Raw genomic sequence first — 22,377 nt, 5'->3', positions numbered from 1 at the left:
TGGCTCTTTACAAGTGTGGGCTGAAATGATCTTCAATTTAAGGAGGGCATCATGTGACGAGGTGTAGCCTTAGTACTACTATGGGTATGATTCCTTTTAGGAGGACTCTCCTCCAAATTCATGGATCTCCTTCTGCTCTTGGTCCTCGAGACCAGCCCCTTCCGCCTGTCTTCCCGAGTTGTGAATAGGGGGCTAGCCCCTTCTGCCCACGGAGACTCATTAGATTTACAGCTCGTTACAAAAATGGGCTGCAATGTTCTTCCATTTGGAGCGGGCACCCCAGAATTTTCCTCCTTGGTACACCAATCCACCACTCTGGTTGACCCAATGGTCCTCAGTGGTGGAGGCTCCGTCCTGTACCTGTACTTGCCCACCTCATGGGGAGAGTTGATGTTTCTACATAAAGACAACCTCAGGGTGTTTCCTTTTTCATTCTGGTGAACAGAGGTTGTTGGTGATAGAAAAGGTGCATCATAAGAGGCTGGTTCTTCTTGAGGTGAAAAAGTAACATGGAACTGGATGCACCTGGGAATGGTCTTCAGGATTGCATCTTCTTTTAAGTGGGTTTGAACCAACAACCTGCGTGTCAGAACGTCCTGTATCGTATCCTTTGCAGCTTCCAGTCCACACACATTGTTTGTCTGTGAAATGGTGCGGTCTTGACCAAGGTGTCCCCTTGAGGTCGACGTCTCCAATAAGTCACCTTTACTAGATTTTTCCTGATCCGTTATTGAAGTATTCAGTAGGTCCCGTTTACAAGATGTTTCTCGGTCTGATATTGAGTAAGTTGAGATATTCAGTAGGTCCTGTGAGAAACCTGAAAGTGTCTCACCCGCTAGTCCACAGGGATCTGCCATCCAGGTGGCCAGGACACAGCCATCATGTTTGGATCCAGTTCCTGGGGGGTGGACCAGTGCGGGAGGATCACCTGGGTGAGTTGTCTTCAGGGAGTGAGAGTGGGATACCGGACGGCGAGACGCGGTATCCCCTTCCCTGTTACACATTTACCCCATCCTACCAGGTAGATGCTTAGGAACTCAACCCCCTACCCTTTACAACATAAACACTTTCTCATGGACAGCTCGCTATGAGAGAAAATGGACTAACAACAGAGCCTTATACCTGACATGTCCCAATGCATTTGTCAGACAGGGTTTGGAAATTACTGACCATCACACACCTGGCTTCCATAACACTTCCCCACACGGATAAATGGCGGAGCATGAGAGCACACTCTAAGCGAGGCAAAGCACTCGAGGAAACAGCAGTGACAGAGTGGTCTGGCACCGCGTGCATGCTCATTTGAAGGTCTCAGTAAGGTATCTAACTGAGAGTTGACAAAGGTGAAAGAGTGGCAAACAACTGTGTATCAAAGTGGTCCTGTGACAGGTCAAGCAAAATCCCATGCACAATCAATCGAAAGTCTTCGATGTTGATACTGCCAAGAAAGTTGATGACAACGTAGATAAATTTTGTCCGAGCCCGAATGAGGGAGACTGACTGAACATTGTGTTAAAACGGATCTGAGCCCGGTTGAGGGGCATCCGGGGTGAACCATGAATCACCCGAGAAATTGGATATATGAAAATCCTACGAGCATTGTGTTAAAGGGGATTTGAACCTGGTTTAGGGGGATCTGAGGTGACTAGTGAATCACCTGAGAAATTGAATACGTGTGAAATCCTGAGAGGAAAGGAACGTCTTGTTTGTCGCATCAGGCTATCTGAAGGAAGAGACTTTGAAGGCAAAGAGAATTGGGCATGGAAGGCCATGATGCTAATGTTTGAACTGCACTCTCGTGCTAGAGAAGCCAGAAACTGTGCCAAACTCGAGTGTGCCGCCTTGTCCTGTGCTGAAAACGTGGGGCAGGGAGGCCAAGGGCCAGAATATCCTGACATATTTCCTGAGCACTTCTTTCTTTTACATAACATTGTTTCCCACACTATTTGTATTTAGAGGTAAGGATTGGCAATAAGTTTATTAGTATAGGCCCTTTTATTTTGACAATACACCATTAGGACTGAGTTATTTTTATGTGATGGTCATAGCTTACGTCAATATTTATATTTAGGATTCGATAGGTATTTTTCAAACCCTTTATGAAGATCAATAAACTCCCTTGAATTGTGGTCATTTGTGTCTGTATTACTGTTAATACCATGCCTTCCTTACATGTGGTGTCAGAAGTGGGATGTGACTCAATTGAGACAAATTGGGGAACCCTAAAATTACAAAAGCTTAGTCATAGAGCCTCAGATTGCTCTTTCACTACGAAACAATCCATAGGCTTTGATATCAGTAGCAGCAGAGAAGCTACTATCCCTCCAGGGAAAAGAGGAATGATTCCACATACTTAGTTTTCATACCCCCTCATGGGCTCATCGGTGTTATATAAGATTTGCTCCAAATTCTGGCCTGGCCTGGAAGGTCGGTCTAGATGTCCTAGCAGGCGACATAGATCCCGATTTCCGGGGAGACATAAAGGTTCTCTTACAGAAACAATGGCGAAATTCCATTTGAAGTAAATCGTGGGGACAAAATTGCACAAGGAATACTTGAAAGGGCCCTATTTCTTGTTTTAGAGAGAGTGAACTGGAAGATACCGAGAGAGGCACCTTAGGCTTTGGGGAAGCTGATAAACATCTACCACTGGAGCAAAAAGGGAAGAAGAACCTACCCTCCTTCCCAACCTAACCTTCGCCCAGCGAAATGATCCAGCACTCACAGAGGCTTTCTTGTAAGTGATTCCTGAAGGGGGAAGGATTGGAGAAGGGAAGTCCCTGTCATGCATGCTGGACGTGGTCCTACCTCCTACGCTCGTAGAACAGCTAGACCGTTCTATTCCAAATGGCGGTTGTTCGATACGTTGCCGGGAAAACGAAGTTTGCACTTTTCACGTCGCTAACTTCACGTGTATTCTGCTTCGTCACGTGAACTACGGCATTACGTATATAAGCAGCGTGGAAACTTAACTCGCTGCTTCTGATCGAATAATTTGGCGTTGTGTAGCTGGACCTCCGATCTGCATCCTTGCAGGTTACTACAGCTACTTTTTGGGCCTTCTATAGCGTGTTTTCCGCCACACGCTGATTCCTGGAGCTGTTTGGTTGCGTGTAAATCCACATGCGCACGTTGTCTTCATACGCGGCTGGCCTGGGCTGCGTGAATCCTGTTCGCGTGCAAATCCACACGGGCACGCTATCTTCAAGCACGGCTGGCGTGGACTGCGTGAATCCTGCTCGCGTGTAAATCCACACGCGCACGCTATCTTCAAGCACGGCTGGCCTGGACTGCGTGAATCCTGCTCGCGTGTAAGTCCACACGATCACGTTGTCTTTAAATGCGGCTGGCCTGGACTGCGTGAATCCTGCTCGCGTGTCAATCCACACGCGCACGTTATCTTCAAACGCGGCTGTCCTGGGCTGCGTGAATCCTGTTCGTGTGTAAATCCACACGCATACTTTGTCTTCAAGCGCTGCTGGCCTGGACTGCATGAATCCTGCTCGCGTGTAAAATCCACACGCGCACGTTGTCTTCAAACACGGCTGTCCTGGGCTGCGTGAATCCTGTTTGCGTGTAAATCCACACGCGCACGTTGTCTTCAAACACGGCTGTCCTGGGCTGCGTGAATCCTGTTCGCGTGTAAATCCACACGCATATGTTGTCTTCAAGCGCTGCTGGCCTGGACTGCGTGAATCCTGCTCGCGTGTAAATCCACACGCACTCTTTGTCTTCAAGCGCTGCTGGCCTGGACTGCGTGAATCCTGCTCGCGTGTAAATCCACACGCACACGCTATTTTCTTCGCGGTTGTACAGAACCGCGTGTACTTTGTTTATACCATAAAAAGGGCGCTATTTCCAACTCCTGCACCTGTGATATTAACAGGGGGATTGATTCATTTCTATACTTTACTCTACGTGGGAAGGAAGCTTTTCAAGGATTATTGGAAGGTGACAGTGAACAGTACTTTGGACGCTATCCTGTGGTGCATCAACCCGGTATCTAGTGTGAGCCTCGTTCCGTTCGGGATAAGTCTCCCTTACTAATCTTCCCTTCCTTGTCGTTTGTTCTACCTTGGATTTCCTCAAGAGACTCTGCTGGATTCTTCTGCCCTAGACTTAAGGTCAGTGTGTGCATTCATGTCATTTTCTGTTCCATCATACTCAGGTTGAGGGCAGTTATTTATGATACTTTATTCTGTTCTAGGCTGACTTCCTATACCTTACCCACGCCCTTTCCAGTGATCCACCGCTCTGCCTGTTTTACCAGTCAGAGAGTTGTATCATTTGGAAGGTCTTAACTTGACTTCACAACTATCAAATGGTGTGAACAGGGATCCGGAAGACCCTACCACCTGTATCCTTTTGATTACCGTATCCTTTTCAGTTAATACTTTGGTGCTCTCTGACAGAATCAGAAGCCATGGAGGGTACGGATCCTTTAGCTGTTTTGACTCAGTTGATCAGCGATTTGAGAAATGAAATGGTTACGGCACAGGACATGTTACGGCACCGTATGGACGTTATGCAAGACGCCATGCACGGTAGTCCTCAGGGAGCACAGGTTCCAATGGCCACTGCATCTGGATCCGGGACTATGACACCCCCACAGGAAACTATTAATGTGGTTATGCCCACTCAGTTTCCCTTGGCCCCTCCGGAACGGTTCACTGGTGATCCCAAAACCTATAGAACCTTCGTTAATCAGTGCCGACTCCATTTTCTTTGCCGTCCTACATCTTTTCCTGACCTAACCACAAAAGCAGCATTCGTGCTTTTGGAAACAAATAGCCCTTTGTTGTACGACTGTGACGATCTCTTGGCTGCTATGAGTAAAGTCTTTGACCTGCATTATGCAACTCAAGCCATGGATCTGGAGTTACTTAATCTACAACAAGGCAATCAACCTCTTTTGCCTTACATTGCCCGGTTCAATCAACTAACAGCCGAAACTCAATGGCCTGACGGCAAGAAAACGGCTGTTTTCTACAAGGGTCTTTCAGAAGAACTGAAAGATGCCTTATCTACAGTTCCGGTGGTTCCTACGGGATTCACAGAGTTGCTCGATTTGGTTCTACAAATCGATGCCCGAAGGAATGTTCGGAAAGGAGAGAAAAAGCCCTTCATACAAGCCTCGGTGCGTTCAGAGACACCGGCAGTCCTCTCAAACGACCCCGAACCCATGCAGATTGGCACCGTGAGAGGCCGGTTGTCCAATGCAGAACGAGAGAACCGAAGAAAGAACCATTTATGTATGTATTGCGGTTCATCCGAGCATTTATTGGCGACATGTCCTAAAAAACCCATCAAGCGTTCGGGAAACGCCAAAACTCGACAATAGCAGGAGTCCCTATGTCGAGTGTTTCATCGGACTCCAGTACCATTCCTAATCACGCACCCGTACTTGTTGAAGTGACGTTACGTTGTGATGAACGAGAATTGGTTTCCAAGGCCATTGTTGATTCCGGAGCCACCAACAATTACATAGACATCACATATGCCAAGAACTGTTCCATACCCCTTGTAAACAAAAACAAACCTGAAACGGTTAATACCGTGGACGGATCTGTTTTGACTTCTGGTATGGTAACCCAGGAGACGGTATCTGTTCAGATGACATTATCGAATAATCATTCGGAAGAAATCGTCTTCGATGTCATAGCTGCTCCGCAGTACGAAATCATACTTGGTCTTGCATGGTTAACCCTTCATAATCCTGCCGTTGACTGGGTTTCGGGATTGCTCCGGTATCCTTCGATTCATTGCAATGAACATTGCTTTACCAGTCAGGAGGTGTCAAACAAGCAACACATATTGGCCTCTATGGGGGGAGCTTCAACTATCAGCGTGATACATCAAAGCGACACTACCATACCATGCGAATACGCTGAGTACGCTGATGTCTTTGATAAAGGCCAGGCAGAACAATTGCCTCCCCATCGACAGTACGACGGTCCTATTGAATTGATTCCTGGTGCCAAAATCCCTACAGGTCGTTTATATTCACTGACCCCAAAAGAAGACGTTGTGTTGAAAGAATACATTGACAAAGCTTTAGCGATGGGTTTCATACGGCCATCACAATCACCTGCTGCGTCTCCTCTATTCTTTCCGAAGAAAGAGGGGGATCTAAGGCCTTGCATTGATTACAGGGCACTTAACGACATCACCATAAAAAACCAATATCCTTTACCACTGATAAACGTTCTATTGGATCAATTAGGTACTTCCAGTTACTTCACCAAATTGGACTTGCGAGGAGCATACAATTTAGTTTGCATTCGTGAAGGCGACGAATGGAAGACCGCTTTCAAGACACGGTATGGTCTTTACGAGTATTTGGTGATGCCTTTTGGACTGTGCAACGCTCCCGCCACTTTTCAATTCTTCATGAATGATATATTCCGGGACATAATGGACCAGTTTGTGGTGATTTATCTGGATGACATTCTGATCTATTCATCATCTTTTTCGGAACACGTCAAACACGTTTCTACAGTCCTACAACGACTCAGGGAGAACCTTCTTTATGTGAAAGCCGAGAAATGCGTCTTTCATTCACAGGAAGTGGAATTCCTGGGTTATGACATTACCAATCTAGGTGCTCGAATGAGCCGTTCCAAGGTGAAGGCCATATTGAATTGGCCTATTCCGCACAATGTCAAGTCATTACAGTCTTTCTTAGGCTTTGCGAATTTTTATCGCAGATTTATTCATTCCTTCTCCAAAACAGTAGCTCCTTTGACGGCTTTAACTAGTTCCAAAGTTCCTTTCTGTTGGAACCAAAATGCCCAAGCATCATTCGAAAAGTTGAAGGAAGCGTTTACCACTGCACCCGTGCTTCAACATCCAGATCCAGATCGCCAGTTTATCATTGAAGCGGATGCATCCAGTGTCGCTACTGGAGCGGTACTCTCACAAGTTTGCACAGAAACCAAGGAGGAGCACCCAGTGGCTTTCTTCTCTCGCAAACTTACCCCATATGAACGAAATTACACCGTCACTGAGCGGGAATTGCTGGCTATCAAGGATGCCTTCCGAGAATGGCGTTATCATCTTCTTGGGGCCAAACATCAGGTGTTGGTGTACTCTGACCATAGAAATCTTCAAGCATTCAAATCTACGAAATGCCTTACGGCTCGACAGGCCAGATGGCATGTCTTTTTTGCCCAATACGATTTCCGGGTCACATATCGTCCTGCCCGAGAACACGTTAAGTCGGACGCGTTGTCTCGTATGGGTGAAGAGGCGAAGGAAGAAGCACAAGTACAAAAGCAGTTGTTGGCAGATCATGTAATATGTAGTTGTTCTGTTCAACCATCCTTAAAAACCAAAGTACAAGAGTGGGTGAAAAAACATCCACAAGTTATCCGGGATATGAATCTGGACGTACATAACAGTTTACCATTCACACAAGGAGTGCTCTACCTACCGACGTCTTCAACGCGGAATAAAGCCCTCAAGTGGAATCATGATTCCTTGATCGCAGCCCATCCTGGACGGAAGAAAACACTAGAGCTGCTCAAAAGATGGTGCTGGTGGCCATCCATGTCAAAAGATGTCATAGATCATGTATCAACTTGTTCTGTATGCATCCAATGTAAAAACACTCCTGGTAAACCAGTGGGCTTACTCCAGTCCCTACCTGTCCCTAACAAACCATGGGACATGATATCTATGGACTTTGTGGAAGAACTCCCACCAAACCAGGAGTACGATACCATATGGGTTGTAGTGGATTATTTCACTAAATTGGCTCTTTATATTCCCTGTATTGGTTTACCAACCGCTGCTGTTCTGGCTGACCTATTCATCCAACATATATTTCGTTTCTTTAGTCTACCATCAGTAATCATTACGGACAGGGGCTCGCAGTTTGCGTCACGCTTTTGGACAGCACTAACATCTGCATTACCGATTGATGATAGAATGTCCAGTGCTTATCACCCTCAAACTGATGGACAGACCGAAAGAGTCAACTGCACTATGGAACAATATCTGCGGTGTCTGTGTCTGCAGTACCAATCGGATTGGCTCACGGTCCTGCCGGCAGCAGAATTCGCCTATAACAACTCCTATCATAGTGCCATAGGCACTTCACCGTTCTATGCTCTTTATGGACAACACCCCCGATCAATACCTTTGGATTCCAGCTTGTCTTTGGATACTCCTGCCGCAGGCCGTACTTTTCGTGATCTGAAGAAATTACAGAGGAAAGTGAAGCAGCAATTGGAGCAGGCTAAAAGACGCGACAAGTTCTATGCCGATGCTCATAGAGTACCCGCACCTGTCTACAAGGCTGGTATAAAAGTATGGCTGTCCACTAAGAACTTGAGGATTCCAGGCAAAAAGAAATTATTGCCTAAATACATTGGTCCGTATGTAGTGCTCCAAGTAATTAATCCGGCTGCTGTCCGTCTGGCTTTGCCACAACGATGGCGAGTGCATCCCGTATTCCACGTGTCACTCATTAAGCCATGTTCTGAAGCTACTAGATTGCCTGTACGGCCTGTTGCTATTTCTGTGCGGGTTCAGATGAATACGAGGTACAGGACATACTGGATATGAGACTACATTCTGGTAGGCCGTTTTATCTGGTGGACTGGAAGGGCTATGGTCCCGAAGATAGGTCCTGGGAACCTCTTTCTAATATTCATGCTCCTGCTTTATTGAAGCGTTTCACACGAGAAGGGGAGAGGTTGCCCCTTTGGGGGATGGCACTGTCATGCATGCTGGATGTGCTCCTACCTCCTACGCTCGTAGAACAGCTAGATCGTTCTATTCCAAATGGCGGTTGTTCGATACGTTGCCGGGAAAACGACGTTTGCACTTTTCACGTCGCTAACTTCACGTGTATTCTGCTTCGTCACGTGAACTACGTCATTACGTATATAAGCAGCGTGGAAACTTAACTCGCTGCTTCTGATCGAATCATTTGGCGTTGTGTAGCTGGACCTCCGATCTACATCCTTGCAGGTTACTACAGCTACTTTTTGGGCCTTCTATAGCGTGTTTTCCGCCACACGCTGATTCCTGGAGCTGTTTGGTTGCGTGTAAATCCACACGCGCACGTTGTCTTCATACGCGGCTGGCCTGGGCTGCGTGAATCCTTGTTCGCGTGCAAATCCACACGGGCATGCTATCTTCAAGCAAGGCTGGCGTGGACTGCGTGAATCCTGCTCGCGTGTAAATCCACACGCGCACACTATCTTCAAGCACGGCTGGCCTGGACTGCGTGAATCCTGCTCGCGTGTAAGTCCACACGCGCACTTTGTCTTCAAACGTGGCTGGCCTGGACTGCGTGAATCCTGCTCGCGTGTCAATCCACACGCGCACGTTATCTTCAAACGCGGCTGTCCCGGGCTGCGTGAATCCTGTTCGCGTGTAAATCCACACGCATACTTTGTCTTCAAACGCTGCTGGCATGGACTGCGTGAATCCTGCTCGCGTGTAAAATCCACACGCGCACGTTGTCTTCAAATGCGGCTGTCCTGGGCTGCGTGAATCCTGTTCGCGTGTAAAATCCACACGCATATGTTGTCTTCAAGCGCTGCTGGCCTGGACTGCGTGAATCCTGCTCGCGTGTAAATCCACACGCACTCTTTGTCTTCAAGCGCTGCTGGCCTGGACTGCGTGAATCCTGCTCGCGTGTAAATCCACACGCACACGCTATTTTCTTCGCGGTTGTACAGAACCGCGTGTACTTTGTTTATACCATAAAAAGGGCGCTATTTCCAACTTCTGCACCTGTGATATTAACAGGGGGATTGATTCATTTCTATACTTTACTCTACGTGGGAAGGAAGCTTTTCAAGGATTATTGGAAGGTGACAGTGAACAGTACTTTGGACGCTATCCTGTGGTGCATCAACCCGGTATCTAGCGTGAGCCTCGTTCCGTTCGGGATAAGTCTCCCTTACTAATCTTCCCTTCCTTGTCGTTTGTTCTACCTTGGATTTCCTGAAGAGACTCTGCTGGATTCTTCTGCCCTAGACTTAAGGTCAGTGTGTGCATTCATGTCATTTTCTGTTCCATCATACTCAGGTAGAGGGCAGTTATTTATGATACTTTATTCTGTTCTAGGCTGACTTCCTATACCTTACCCACGCCCTTTCCAGTGATCCATCGCTCTGCCTGTTTTACCAGTCAGAGAGTTGTATCATTTGGAAGGTCTTAACTTGACTTCACAACTATCAAATCGTGTGAGCAGGGATCCGGAAGACCCTACCACCTGTATCCTTTTGATTACCGTATCTTTTTCAGTTAATACTTTGGTGCTCTCTGACAGTCCCTTTTTCTTCCTAAAACAGGGATTACTGTACAGAAAGGAAACATCCACAGAAGGCCTAAGTAAAACTCTCTTAGTAATCCCCAAAACCCATCAGAAGATCGTGCTAGAGATTACACATTCTCTTTTAACAGGGGACACTTCGGACAATCTAAGTCCCAGGCGCACATCAGTGGGATGTTTTACTGGCCAGGGACCCATGCTGATATAAAGAACTTCATTCAGATGTGTGAAATATGTCAGAAAACCAGTACTCATATTCCCCTGCCTGCCCCTCTGAATACTTTACCAATAATAGAAGTACCTTTCGTAAGGATTGGGATGGATATCATTGGACTGTTGGAAACCTCTTGACTGGGTAACAAATATGTCCTCATAATCGTTGATTACGCTACCAGATACCCCAAGGCATTCCCTATACAGAATCCCACCACCCAACAGATTTTAAAACACCTAGTACCATATTTTTCCACGGTTGGTTTTCCTAAGGAAATTATAGCGGATCAAGGATCCAATTTTATGAGCAAACTCATGGTGAAGTCAAGGAATTGCTCCATATCGCCACTTTAAGAACCTCCGTTTTACCACCCATAAACAGATGTATTGGTAGAAAGATTCAATAAACCACTCAAAAATATCCTAAGAAAGTTGGTAGATAAGAACGGGAAGGACTGGGACCGCATGATACCATGCACCCCATTTGTAGTAAGACAAAACCCTCAGGCGTCCTCTGGATGCTTTCCTTTTGAACTACTTTATGGTAGGGAACCTAGAGATGTTGTGGACATGCTCTGGGAGACCTGGGAAGAAAGAGAAGAGGCACCCATTCCCCTTTCACAAACAGCTACAGGATTCCAAGAGCATATGAAACTTGTTCGAAATCTAGTCTATACTCATATGGAAAAAGCCCAAGCACAACACAAGTCCACCTATGACAAAAAGGTAACCTTAAGATCATTTTCAATAGGACAAATAGTCCCCCTAGCTACCTACCTCGGAAAACAAACTTGTCTCAAAGAGGCATGGGCCGTATGAAATATTAGAACAAACAGGTACCTGTACCTGTAAGGTAGCCCAACCTAACAGGAAACAAAAGACCCATCTCTACCAAGGTAATCTCTTAACAGAAAAGCCTTCCACTGCCAATGCCACAACGCTATCTTGTTTGGTACCAGAAGAAATAGATAGCTCTTGGGGAATTAATTCAAAGTTATCTAGTCAACAATAAGAATATTTAAAAGATTTAGTCACAACATTCCTCTATGTATTCTCTGAGAAACTAGGAAGAGTGCAAGGCACTTATCACTATATCAGAACTCCAAAGGGAGAAGTGGTCCATCTGAAACCATATAGACTCCCGGAAGCCCGTAGACAGATAGTGGTTGAGGAAGTGAACAAAATGCTAAGGGTTAATATCATTGAACCCTCTTCAAGCCCATGGCCCTTCCCTATAGTATTGGTCACAAAATCTGATAATTCCTGGAGGTTTTGCATAGTACTCCGACAGGTCAACGCCATCTCCGATTCTGATGCCTATCCCATGCCGCGCATCGACAAATTGATTGATAAACTCAGAAATGCCACCTTCTCATCAACCCTAGACTTAACCACATGGACCTGATAAGGAAAAGACATCTTTCACCATGCCCCTGGGACTATTCCAGTTCAAAGTCCTCCCTTTTGGCTTACACAGGGACCCCACCACTGTCCAACGATTTATGGACAAAATATGACCTCCATACTCCAATTTCTGTGGGGTTTATATTGACTATATAGTCATTTATAGTAAAACTTGGGCTGACAATCTTTTCCATCTCTTTAGTATTATGAGAGCCCTCGGAAAAACTGGCCTAACTGCCAATCTATCCAAATCCAAACTGACTTAATCAGCCATGAAGTACCTCGGCTTCTTGGTAGGGAATGGTAGTGTCCAACATCAATACGAAAAAGTGAAAGCTGTCCTAGATACCCCCACACCTAAAACTAAGAGAGAGTTCAGATTATTCTTAGGGTTCATGAAACTTATTACCGTAAGTTTATACCTAACTTCTCGGACAGGGCATCTAGGCTGACAGACAAATTAAGGAACGCCGAACCCTAAAGAATTCATTGGACTGATGAGGACGATGTATGTTACAACCTAAAACAAACCCTATGCCAGAACCCGATCCTAAAAGTAGTAGATTTCTCGAAAGAGTTTGTGTTGCAAACAGACGCCTCCAATACAGGGCTAGGAGCAGGCTTGTCATAAACTTGTGATGGATTGGAACCCCCTATCATATTCACTAGTCGCAAACTCTTCCCATGTGAACAAATGACTCTGTACTGGAATTGGAGACACTTTCCATCAAGTGGGCCATCACCTGCCTTAGATACTACCTCCTAGAAAGGAAGTTCCCACTTGTCATGGATCATTTTCCATCAGTATGGATTAGCCATCGAAAAGATTCCAACCCTCGAGTCATGCAATGGTTCTTAGACCTGCAACCCTACTGTTTCACTGTGGAGCACCGAAAAGGCAAAGACCAAGGAAAACGTAGATTTCCTTTCTCGGTTTCCCTGTGAAACAGATGCAGCTGGAAGAGCATGTGAGAAACCTGAAGGTGTCTCACCTGCTCTTCCCCAGGGATCTGTCATCAAGGTGGCCAGGTCACGGCCATCTCTTTTAGATCCAGTTCCTGGGGGTGGACCAGTGTGGGAGGATCACCTGGGTGAGGGGTCTTCGGGGACTGGGAGGGGACACCGGAGAGCGGACGTGGTATCCCCTTCCCTGTAAAACCTTTCTCATCCTACCAGGTCGGATACTTAGGAACTCTGTATACCTGACATGTCCCAATACAATGGTCAGGCAGGATCAGGCAATTACTGACCATCACACACACCTGACTTCCATTACACTTCCCCACAAGGATAAAAGGCAGAGCACGAGAGCACACTCTAAGTGAGGCAAAGCACACGGGGAAATAGCAGTTCCAAGGTGGCAGTTTAACAGGAGGAGAAAAACTGCGAAAAAGAAGGGGATTGCAAGGATGGAAGTGCCCTTGACCTTTTTTCAACAAGGAATCGTTACTTTCACGAAGCCTCGAGAATAGAAAGCATAATACCAGTTGTAGCTTGGACTGGCCCCTGTGCAATAGAGAGACATGTTTGCTGGACACCTGGGGATAGGTCGAGCACCCATAGGCAGAACAATGTACTGTTGCAGAGCCCCAATAAAATATGAGGATAATTATATTTTCCGGACGCATTTGTTGCTAGTGGAATTTTCTTTGATGTACTAAAGGTGGCCGTTAGTACAGTGCTTGGCTGCGAAGAACGGTATAGCATCTTTACCAAGTTAATTCATGTGTATGCACAATGTCAATACATTACATCATAGGCAGCTTGTACAGTAAAATGTATGTGTATACAGAGCATTCAAAAGGGAACAACCGTGAAGGCACTAGATCATTATTCCATCCTGCGGTTGCCAGCATCGCAGATCGGGCACTTCACCACTACACCATCTAACTTGATGAAATACAACCCACAACTAAAGGTGAAATGTCACATTTTAGGGCTGCATGTTCCAGGAAAAACATTGGTATTGGTTCTTGGAGTTTAAACCATGCACACCTTTTAACGTTTTCAAAACACTATTAGATGAAAATATCCTCCCTTGATTTTTTGTGTGTGTTGAAGTTATGAAAGCAAACACCATTCATCCTATGCAATTTGTATGATTATGCAAAGTCAATTGAATGCAATTTGCATATTTCACCTTGATATGCTAATTTCTGGTGCTGTCACATTCCATTGCTATGTTAATGAGTACCATCACTTTGTTTTAGCACTTCACCCCTGCTTTCTTAGATGAATAGACATGAGGGAATGCAGTACATGATCCTTACCTGCTGCCATTCTTATATTATTAGACATGAGTGAATGCTCTGAATTATCCTTACCTACTGCCATTTTTAGATTTTTCGGCATGAAGCAATGCACTAAATGATCCTTACCCTCCTGCTGTTATTAGATTATTAGACATGAGGGAATGTATTAGGTAATTCTTACCTGTTGCTATTGTTAGATTATTAGACATGAATCAATGTACTAAATGATCCATACCTCCTGTCATTCTTAGGTTATTGCACATGAGGAAATTAACTAAAAGATCTTTATTTCCTGCTATTCTTAGATAATTGGACATTAGGGAATAGACTAGATGATCCTTACCCCCTGCCATTCTTAAATGAATGTGCATGAGGGAATGCACTAAATGATTCTTACCCCCTGCCATTCTTAAACAATTGGACATTAGGGAATAGACTAGATGATCCTTACCTCCTGCCATTCTTAGATAATTGGTCATTAGGGAATACTCTAGATGATCCTTACCTCCTGCCATTCTTAGATAATTGGTCATTAGGGAATACTCTAGATGATCCTTACCTCCTGCCATTCTTAGATAATTGGTCATTAGGGAATACTCTAGATGATCCTTACCTCCTGCCATTCTTAGATAATTGGACATTAGGAAATACGCTAGATGATCCTTACCTCCTGCCATTCTTAGATAATTGGTCATTAGGGAATACTCTAGATGATCCTTACCTCCTGCCATTCTTAGATAATTGGTCATTAGGAAATACGCTAGATGATCCTTACCTCCTGCCATTCTTAGATAATTGGTCATTAGGGAATACTCTAGATGATCCTTACCTCCTGCCATTCTTAGATAATTGGACATTAGGGAATACTCTAGATGATCCTTACCTCCTGCCATTCTTAGATAATTGGTCATTAGGGAATACTCTAGATGATCCTTACCTCCTGCCATTCTTAGATAATTGGTCATTAGGGAATACTCTAGATGATCCTTACCTCCTGCCATTCTTAGATAATTGGACATTAGGAAATACGCTAGATGATCCTTACCTCCTGCCATTCTTAGATTACTGTACAGGAGGGAATGCACTAGATGATCCTTACCTCCTGCCATTCTTCAGCGAGCCACTGGTACTGCATGCACTCAGGTCGCCAGCAGTGTTTTCGACTATCAGGCCGTGCCATAGCGTTGCACATTGATTGATGCACTTGGCCCTGGCCTTTCAGTCGGCAGTAGACCTCTCTTTGCTGTGTTCCCCCTCCACAGGTCACCGAACACTAAAGAAATTACAGAGCAACTGTGAGATAAACCATAGCGTTCGTGGCCTTTGACATCAGCAAACCCACAGCAATTGAAGATTGGCATCAAACACTACAACATTCAGTCCATAGAAAAAAACATAATCTACGACATCCAACATTGCCTTTGCCATATTATGCTGACAGGTAAAAATATCAAGTCATTCAAGCAGGCCAAAATAAAAAGTGCTGAATATCTACTACATCTAAATAGAGTCCTTAATAAAAAAGGGGTAATTTGGCTGGAAGGACAGCTCGGGAGTAATGCGCTTGCCTTGGTAGCAAGACAACACTGAGCAGCACTGGTTCGAAACCCGGTCCCGTGCTTATTTATTTAATGTGTTTTTTAATAATACGCCTAATACCGTACCTGCGTTCGGTTTCTAAGCGCGGATCTGGAATGCGAACCTCTGTTGCTTTGCGCTGTCTTGTTTCCAAGACCATCGCATTGCCCCTATGCTATCCTCCGTTTACAACAAGCTGGAGCCCGGCATGAAGCGCGATATAAGAACCCAATTTAATTTTATTTTGTAACCCTTTTAAATTGCATGGAAGCGAACGGTAACCGTTTGCACTTAAGTGCAAAAAGTCCCTTTCTGTGCGATTTTGCACATTTGCAAAATTGAGTGGAAATGTGAAGAATACAATGTAGGCGAAATCGCCTTCATTCTTCACTTTTGGAAACCGTTTTTGGGCAAAAATGTAAAAGCGCCTGAAAATGATCCTTTCCATGGAGCATTTTCACTGGCTTCCTATGGAGCTCACCTGTTTTTATCAGATGGAAAAGTCAGGCGGATTCTATAGGAATCCATTGATTTTCCCCCAGCATGAAAATAATGCTGATGGAAAACCATGGTGCTGTTTGAAGGCGGAGTGGGAGAGCAGCGCAGAAGCATCGGTCCTCCGCTTTCAAATTGCACCAAAATCCTCTGGGTCTTTAAAGTAAAGAGCATATGCTTTGATTTTGCACTTTACTTTAATGATCCAGGGGTTTAGAAAATGACCTCCAATGTATTACTTGAAGACCGGCAGGATAGCTCAGGGGCAACGTGATAACCCATAGCAACCCAGGTTCGAATCCCGGTCTCACGCTTCGAAACCATGCATTATAAAAGAACAATGATCATAATTATAATTTTGTAGGGTGGAGAGCGTGGATACCGGAGGTTAAGGGGCAGCTGTAAACAAATGAGGGTTCCAGTGGTACTCGGCCCCTCCACAATGATGCGCCAACTGAGCTTTTCAGGATAAAACTTTGGGGAGTCTTGGTACTACGCTCTGGGTAACAGGGGCCCTTGTGGCAAGCCCTGCGCCAGCTGCTGTCCAAGCTAGAAGGAGCGCCGGGGCGGACTCCTGTTTGCAGCCTGCGGCTGATTCCCTTTGTCACCGTTATCTTTTTGCGGGTTCATAGCTCCGGCCCCTTTTCATTCCGCGAATCTCGCGAGATCATCTGTACGTGATCTCGCGAGACGGAGTCCCCCACACCTCCCTTGGTGGGAAAAAGGCAGACGTTAGTTCATGACAAAGGCAGTGAACTTGGTGGGCCTTCTGCTCTCTCTTTGGGGTCTGTCCAGGCTCGGGATGCCACCCGGGTCTTGGATGGTGATGCGTAGAGCCTCGGGTGGTGTGAGGTCCCTTGGGATTGTCTCCCATTGCGGTTCTCAGAACTGGTGTGGGGGGCTGAGGTGTGCATGTTCTCTTTGGTCCCTTTCTTCTGACGTGTCGATTTTTGAGTGTTGGTGATCGCTGAGCGGACCCCCTTGGTCTTGCTCACTTCCAGCTCCCGTGGAGGGGTAGTTTGTGGATCCTCTCTTGCGGTACACAGCCACTCTGTTTAGGTTCCATCGTCTTCCATCGCTGGTATGGATGTGATTGGTCTGTTTGTGGGTCACTTCCATTGCCCTGCTATATTTGGAGCCAGTAGTGGTGTCTTTTTTCGGGCAGGCCTACTTTTATAAGGTCGCCTTCAATGACCTCTGTGTTATGGGTCACCAGGCATCTATCGCCTTGGGGCTTCATTGCTTCTTTGTTCTGTTGAATGCGGAACACAATGTCACTCATGCCTAGGTCTTCGTCTTCTCTGATTTGATATAGCCACGGGGGTACTAGCGTGGATGCAGCCCTTCTCTCTCTAAACAGTTGAAAAGGGGATACCCCAGTGATTGCGTTTGGCGTGATGCGGTGGGCTGCTACGGGTTCTTTCACTATCTTGTGTGATGCCTGATGCACAGGCCAGTTGCAGAGCACCTTTAATAAAACGGTTTGCTCTTTCCACTAGTCCATTTGCTTGTGGATGGTACAAACTTGCCCTCAGTTGGCGATTGTTGTGCTACCTCAGGAATTTCTCCATTTCCCTGGAGACTAACTGCACACCATTGTCAGTTACTATCTCCTCGGGGAGCATCTCCCTTTGTAATTCGGCACTGAGCACCTCAATGACCATGTCGATGGTGATGTCTGGCACAAATTCGACCTCTACCCACTTTGAAAAGTAGTCCACCATTACCACACCATATCTGTGATCTGGCGACATGCCATCTAGCGGCACAATGAAGTCCAATCCTAATTTGTAGCAGACGATGTGTGGTATCAATGTGGGTACCATGGGTGCCTGTCTTACTGTGATCTGCTTGTCACTGTTCTGCACTTGTGGCACCTTTCAATCATCACCCTTATTTCCTGATCTATTCCGGGCCACCAATAGGCATTGCGTACTCTGTGTCTTGTCATGTTGCTGCCCAAGTGCCCCGAATGCGCTCTGCAGAGTATTACTTTGCGGATGCCTGTCGGGGGAATGACTCAGTCACCTCTCAGTACCAAGCCGTTCATCACTGATCTCGTCGCTAACTTTCCAATACAGGCGGAGACTCTCTGGGACTGCCCTCTCGTTAGGCCATCCTTCGCAGACCCAGACTGCTACATGGCGCAGCGCACCATCTTGTTCCATTTCTTCTTGCCATTGTCGCTCGCCCATCTCTATGAAGTCCCTGTTCCTCAGGTCACTTACGGAGGCCACTACGCATTCATCTTTGAGGAACGTGGTCTCTGGGATGTTGTGGTCGAGTAGCCTGGACATGCAGTCTGCTTGAGCATTTTTGTGGCCTGCAATGTGGGTGATTTGATAGGTGTACTCTTGGCGCTTCGCTGGAATTCTGGCCAGCCTTGGGGTGGCTGTTTTGGTGCCGCCAGGGCTTAGCATGTGTATCAAGGGCTTGTGGTCCGTGATCAGTCGAAATTTGGTGCCCCAAATGCATGACCTGAAGTATTCCACGGTCCAGGCACACGCCAGCATCTACTTTTCTACAGTGGAGTAGTTTTTCTCCGAAGTAGAAAGTGCTTTGGGCGCGAAGGCCACAATATTTTCTGTGTCACCCCTTTTCTTGGTGAGGGTGGCGCCTAATCCATACCGCTAGCATCTGTCGTGATGCATGTTTCCCATTCGGAATTGAAGGGTTTGAGACAGGGCGCGTGCAGGATCCTCCTTTTGACCTCCGTGAATGCCTCATCTTGTTGACGTTCCCATATGTACGTCGTGCCTTTTTTTTTAGGGGGTCCCTCAGGGGCGACGTGGTTTCGGGGAACATGGGGACAAACTTCACATAGTATTCTGCAAGCCACAGGAAAGATCGAAGCTCGTCCTTTGAAATCGGGGCCGGGGCATTGGTTATGGCTTCTAGGATGTTTTTCTTGGTGCTCACTACTTTTCTCGAGATGCAGTAACCCAGATATTCAACTTCTCCCGTGTTGAAAATGCATTTTTCATGGCGCAAGTCGATGCCTGCATTTTGTAACTTGCTTAGCACTTTGTTCAAGGCTTTGTCGTGAGTGACTGTGTCTTTAGCGTAAACCAGGATGTCGTCCTGGAAGTACGAAACTTTGGCGATGCCATGCAGTACCGCGTTCATCATCCTCTGGAAGGCCAAAGCTGCTGAGGATAAGCCAAACAGCATGCGTGTGCATTGGTACGTGCCAAAAGGGGTGATGAAAGCAGTGAGCGGGTGTGAGGACTTGTGCAGTCGTATTTGATGGTATGCATCTCGCATGTTCAGCCTTGTGAATATGGTTGCTTCCTTCATCATGAGCACTATTTCATTGATGCTGGGAAGCGGAAAGCTGTCAGTGACCACCTCCAAACTCAATCTGCGTAGGTCTATGCAGAATCTCAGCTCATCAGAAGACTTTCTTGATGAGCACCACTGGGCTCAGCCATTCGGAGGATTCCACTGTCTCTATGGTGCCTTCTTTGACCATCTTCTAGAGATGAGCTTTGAGTGCTGACTTTGCTGTGGCTGGAACTGGTCTGACTTTGTGCTTGACTGGAACGGCATTCGGTTTGAGGCAAATCTTGTGCACATAGTCTTTTATCTTTCTTGGTGTTTCGGAGAACAACCCGAGAAATGCTTCTCTCAGGTCTGACGCTCCTTCAGCTGAGACCAGCAGAGCTTGATCGGGAGTGCTAGGGTCTAGCCGTATGCTTAGCTTATGTTGGTCGCCCCATCCCAACACGGCTGGGCCCTGGGACAAGAAGTAGACTTTCGTGGTGGTGGTGGTTCTGCCCTTGAATTCGATTTTTGCCTTAATATATACTAGAAGGTCCACTGTGGCCCCTCCGAACATTGTCGGTTTATGGCTGGTGCTCCTAATTCCGACTCGGTCCCATCCCATCATTTCTTTGTACGTCTGGATAGGGAGGATGGTGAGGTCCGATCCTGAATCTTCCATGACACGTGCCTCCATCCCATCCACTTTCACGATGCAGTGGGGTTTTTTCTCTCCTGACTTGGCATGCGTTGACCGTGATCACCATGGGCTTGTCATGCTGGTCGTCGTCGCTGCTAGAGTACCTGTCACCGTCGACTTGAGCAATGGCCTTCCCCCGTCACGTACAGGCTGCAGCCACATGGCCTAACGTCTGCATTTGGAGCATTCTTTATTTCTGGCTGGACAGTCCGGGTCGCTTGCCATGTGCTTGATGCTGGTGCATCTATAGCACTTTGGTGCTTCTCTCTGCCTGGGAACTTTATCTCTGGCGGAATCACTGGGCTGTCTGTCCTTGCGCCCTATCCACTGAAGAGTGGACAGTTCTGGAACTGGTGAAGGCCCTCTGACTTCTTTGCGCCTGCTGGAGGTTTCCTCTTCAGCCCTGGCGATCTGTACTGCCTTGTCCAGGTCGACCTCTTTCTCCTGAATGTACTTGTCCTGCACTTTCCTGGAATTCGTGCGGACTACCAGCATGTTGCAGATGACTTGCTCAACGTTGTCCCCGAACCCACATGATGCTGCTAGTTCCCTCATTCTGGTGATGTAGTCTACGGATTCATTGCTCTCTTGTTACCTGGTGTAACATTTGAGTCTGTGAAGCACTACATTTTCTTTGTTTGTGAATCTCTTCACAATATGGCGGACCGCCTCCTTGTAGACATCATCGTCGTCGCCTGCAACAGGCATATCTTTTAGCCCTGCAAAGATGCGCTGTCCTTCCACCCCCATGGCATTTCGCAACATGGCCTTCTTTCTGGCTGGTGCATATCCAGTGCCACCTAGGGCCTCCAGGTAGGTGGAAAACAGCGGCTCCCATTGCTACCATGGTATGGTAGGGGTGCCCGGAGAGGGGAGGAAAGCGGGGCGTGGCGTAGCGCCCTGCATAGTCTGCCTGGGTGGGTTCTATTCCTCGTCGCCAATTATGTTGTGGTCTATTCAAAAGACAGGACACAATTTGTGCTCAACGGTGTTTGAGACACCTCTTAAAATGTAAAACAGGGTATTTAGAGTTCCGTGCAGGGCAGGGCTGGATGCTTACTCACTGTGCTCCATGCATGTAGTTGGCTTCACTACATGAGAGTGTGCTTGCACTCACACACTCAGTTCACTCAAAGCACCCATGAGACTATCCTTAGTCTTGGTATTTAGCTCTGGGTAACAGGGGCCCCTGTGGCAGGCCCTGCGCCAGCTGCTGTGTACCAGCTAGAAGGCACGCCGGGGGTGACTCCTCTTTGCAGCCTCTGGCTGATTCCCTTTGTCACTGTTCTCTTTTCGCGGACTCGTAGCTCCGCCCCTTTTCGCTCCGCGAATCTCGTGAGATCATTTGTGCGTGATTTTGACCCCATAGATGAAGCGTCTATCACCACGGCACTGCGCACATTAGTGGGTGGCATTGCTTGTAATGGCATGAACGGTTTTGCTCTCTTTCAGGCTTTGTGTGAAGTTTATCGGGGGAATTCGAGGCTGCACTTAACATGCTACAGCCAAAACCTAGTGTCTTTGCCAATGCTTGTTGTAAATGATACATTAGTGTGCCAGGCAGACTTGCCAAAATGATATTGGAAACTATATCCTGTGTTTTAAAATACTTTCTTTTGAAAATGTACAGTTTGGTTGTGGTTGAATCGACCGATTTCATAATTATATGCAGATGAAGGAGTAGGAGGCTGCGAGCATGGGGCTGGGAGGGGGGATTTTGGAGGTACCCCCCACCCCCAGGAACAAACGGTCAAATTCAGGTTAACCAAAAGTGCACGACCAAACTGCAGACTTTCAAAGCATGTAGAACGAGTTAAAACCGGTATCCAGTGATTATACCTAATAAAAAATAAAGAATTAAATTATAACGAATACAAAACAATGAAAATACCGAATTGGAGGTGGGGTAAGGGGTTCACTCTGGTTGGAACAGGGTTGGTTGGGGTTTTAAACATGGGGAAAGAGGGAGCTTGGGGGGGGGCACCCCCCAAAATATATTCAGTATTTATTTTGTTAGTATGGGTTCGTTAAAATGTCATTCTTTATTGTTTGGTTTGTTAAAATCTCATAGAACCATTAAAACGAGCTTAATCTGAAATAACTTAAAATAACCCTGTTTTTATTCAAATATTTCTATATGTGATGGCTCGCATTTACCATTTTTGTAATGCTTGGTTTGAAGA

The 22,377-nt window shown here is 46.4% G+C and overlaps 1 protein-coding gene across 1 annotated transcript in view; it reads right to left on the bottom strand.

Moving 5' to 3' along the window:
• ADAMTS20 (ADAM metallopeptidase with thrombospondin type 1 motif 20) overlaps positions 1-22,377 on the bottom strand; it is a 779,002-nt gene that overhangs the window by 66,213 nt on the left and 690,412 nt on the right. Inside the window, exon 30 of the mRNA XM_069628019.1 lies at positions 15,260-15,433. Within this exon, the coding sequence (XP_069484120.1) occupies positions 15,260-15,433 (174 nt within the window). The remainder of the gene's footprint in view (positions 1-15,259; positions 15,434-22,377) is intronic.

This window comes from Ambystoma mexicanum, chromosome 12 (assembly GCF_040938575.1).
Source record: "Ambystoma mexicanum isolate Mex_15411 chromosome 12, UKY_AmexF1_1, whole genome shotgun sequence".
Taxonomy (NCBI): domain Eukaryota; kingdom Metazoa; phylum Chordata; class Amphibia; order Caudata; family Ambystomatidae; genus Ambystoma; species Ambystoma mexicanum.
The sequence above is the reverse complement of the archived record's forward strand: the minus strand, read 5'-3'. Positions and strand labels throughout refer to the sequence as shown.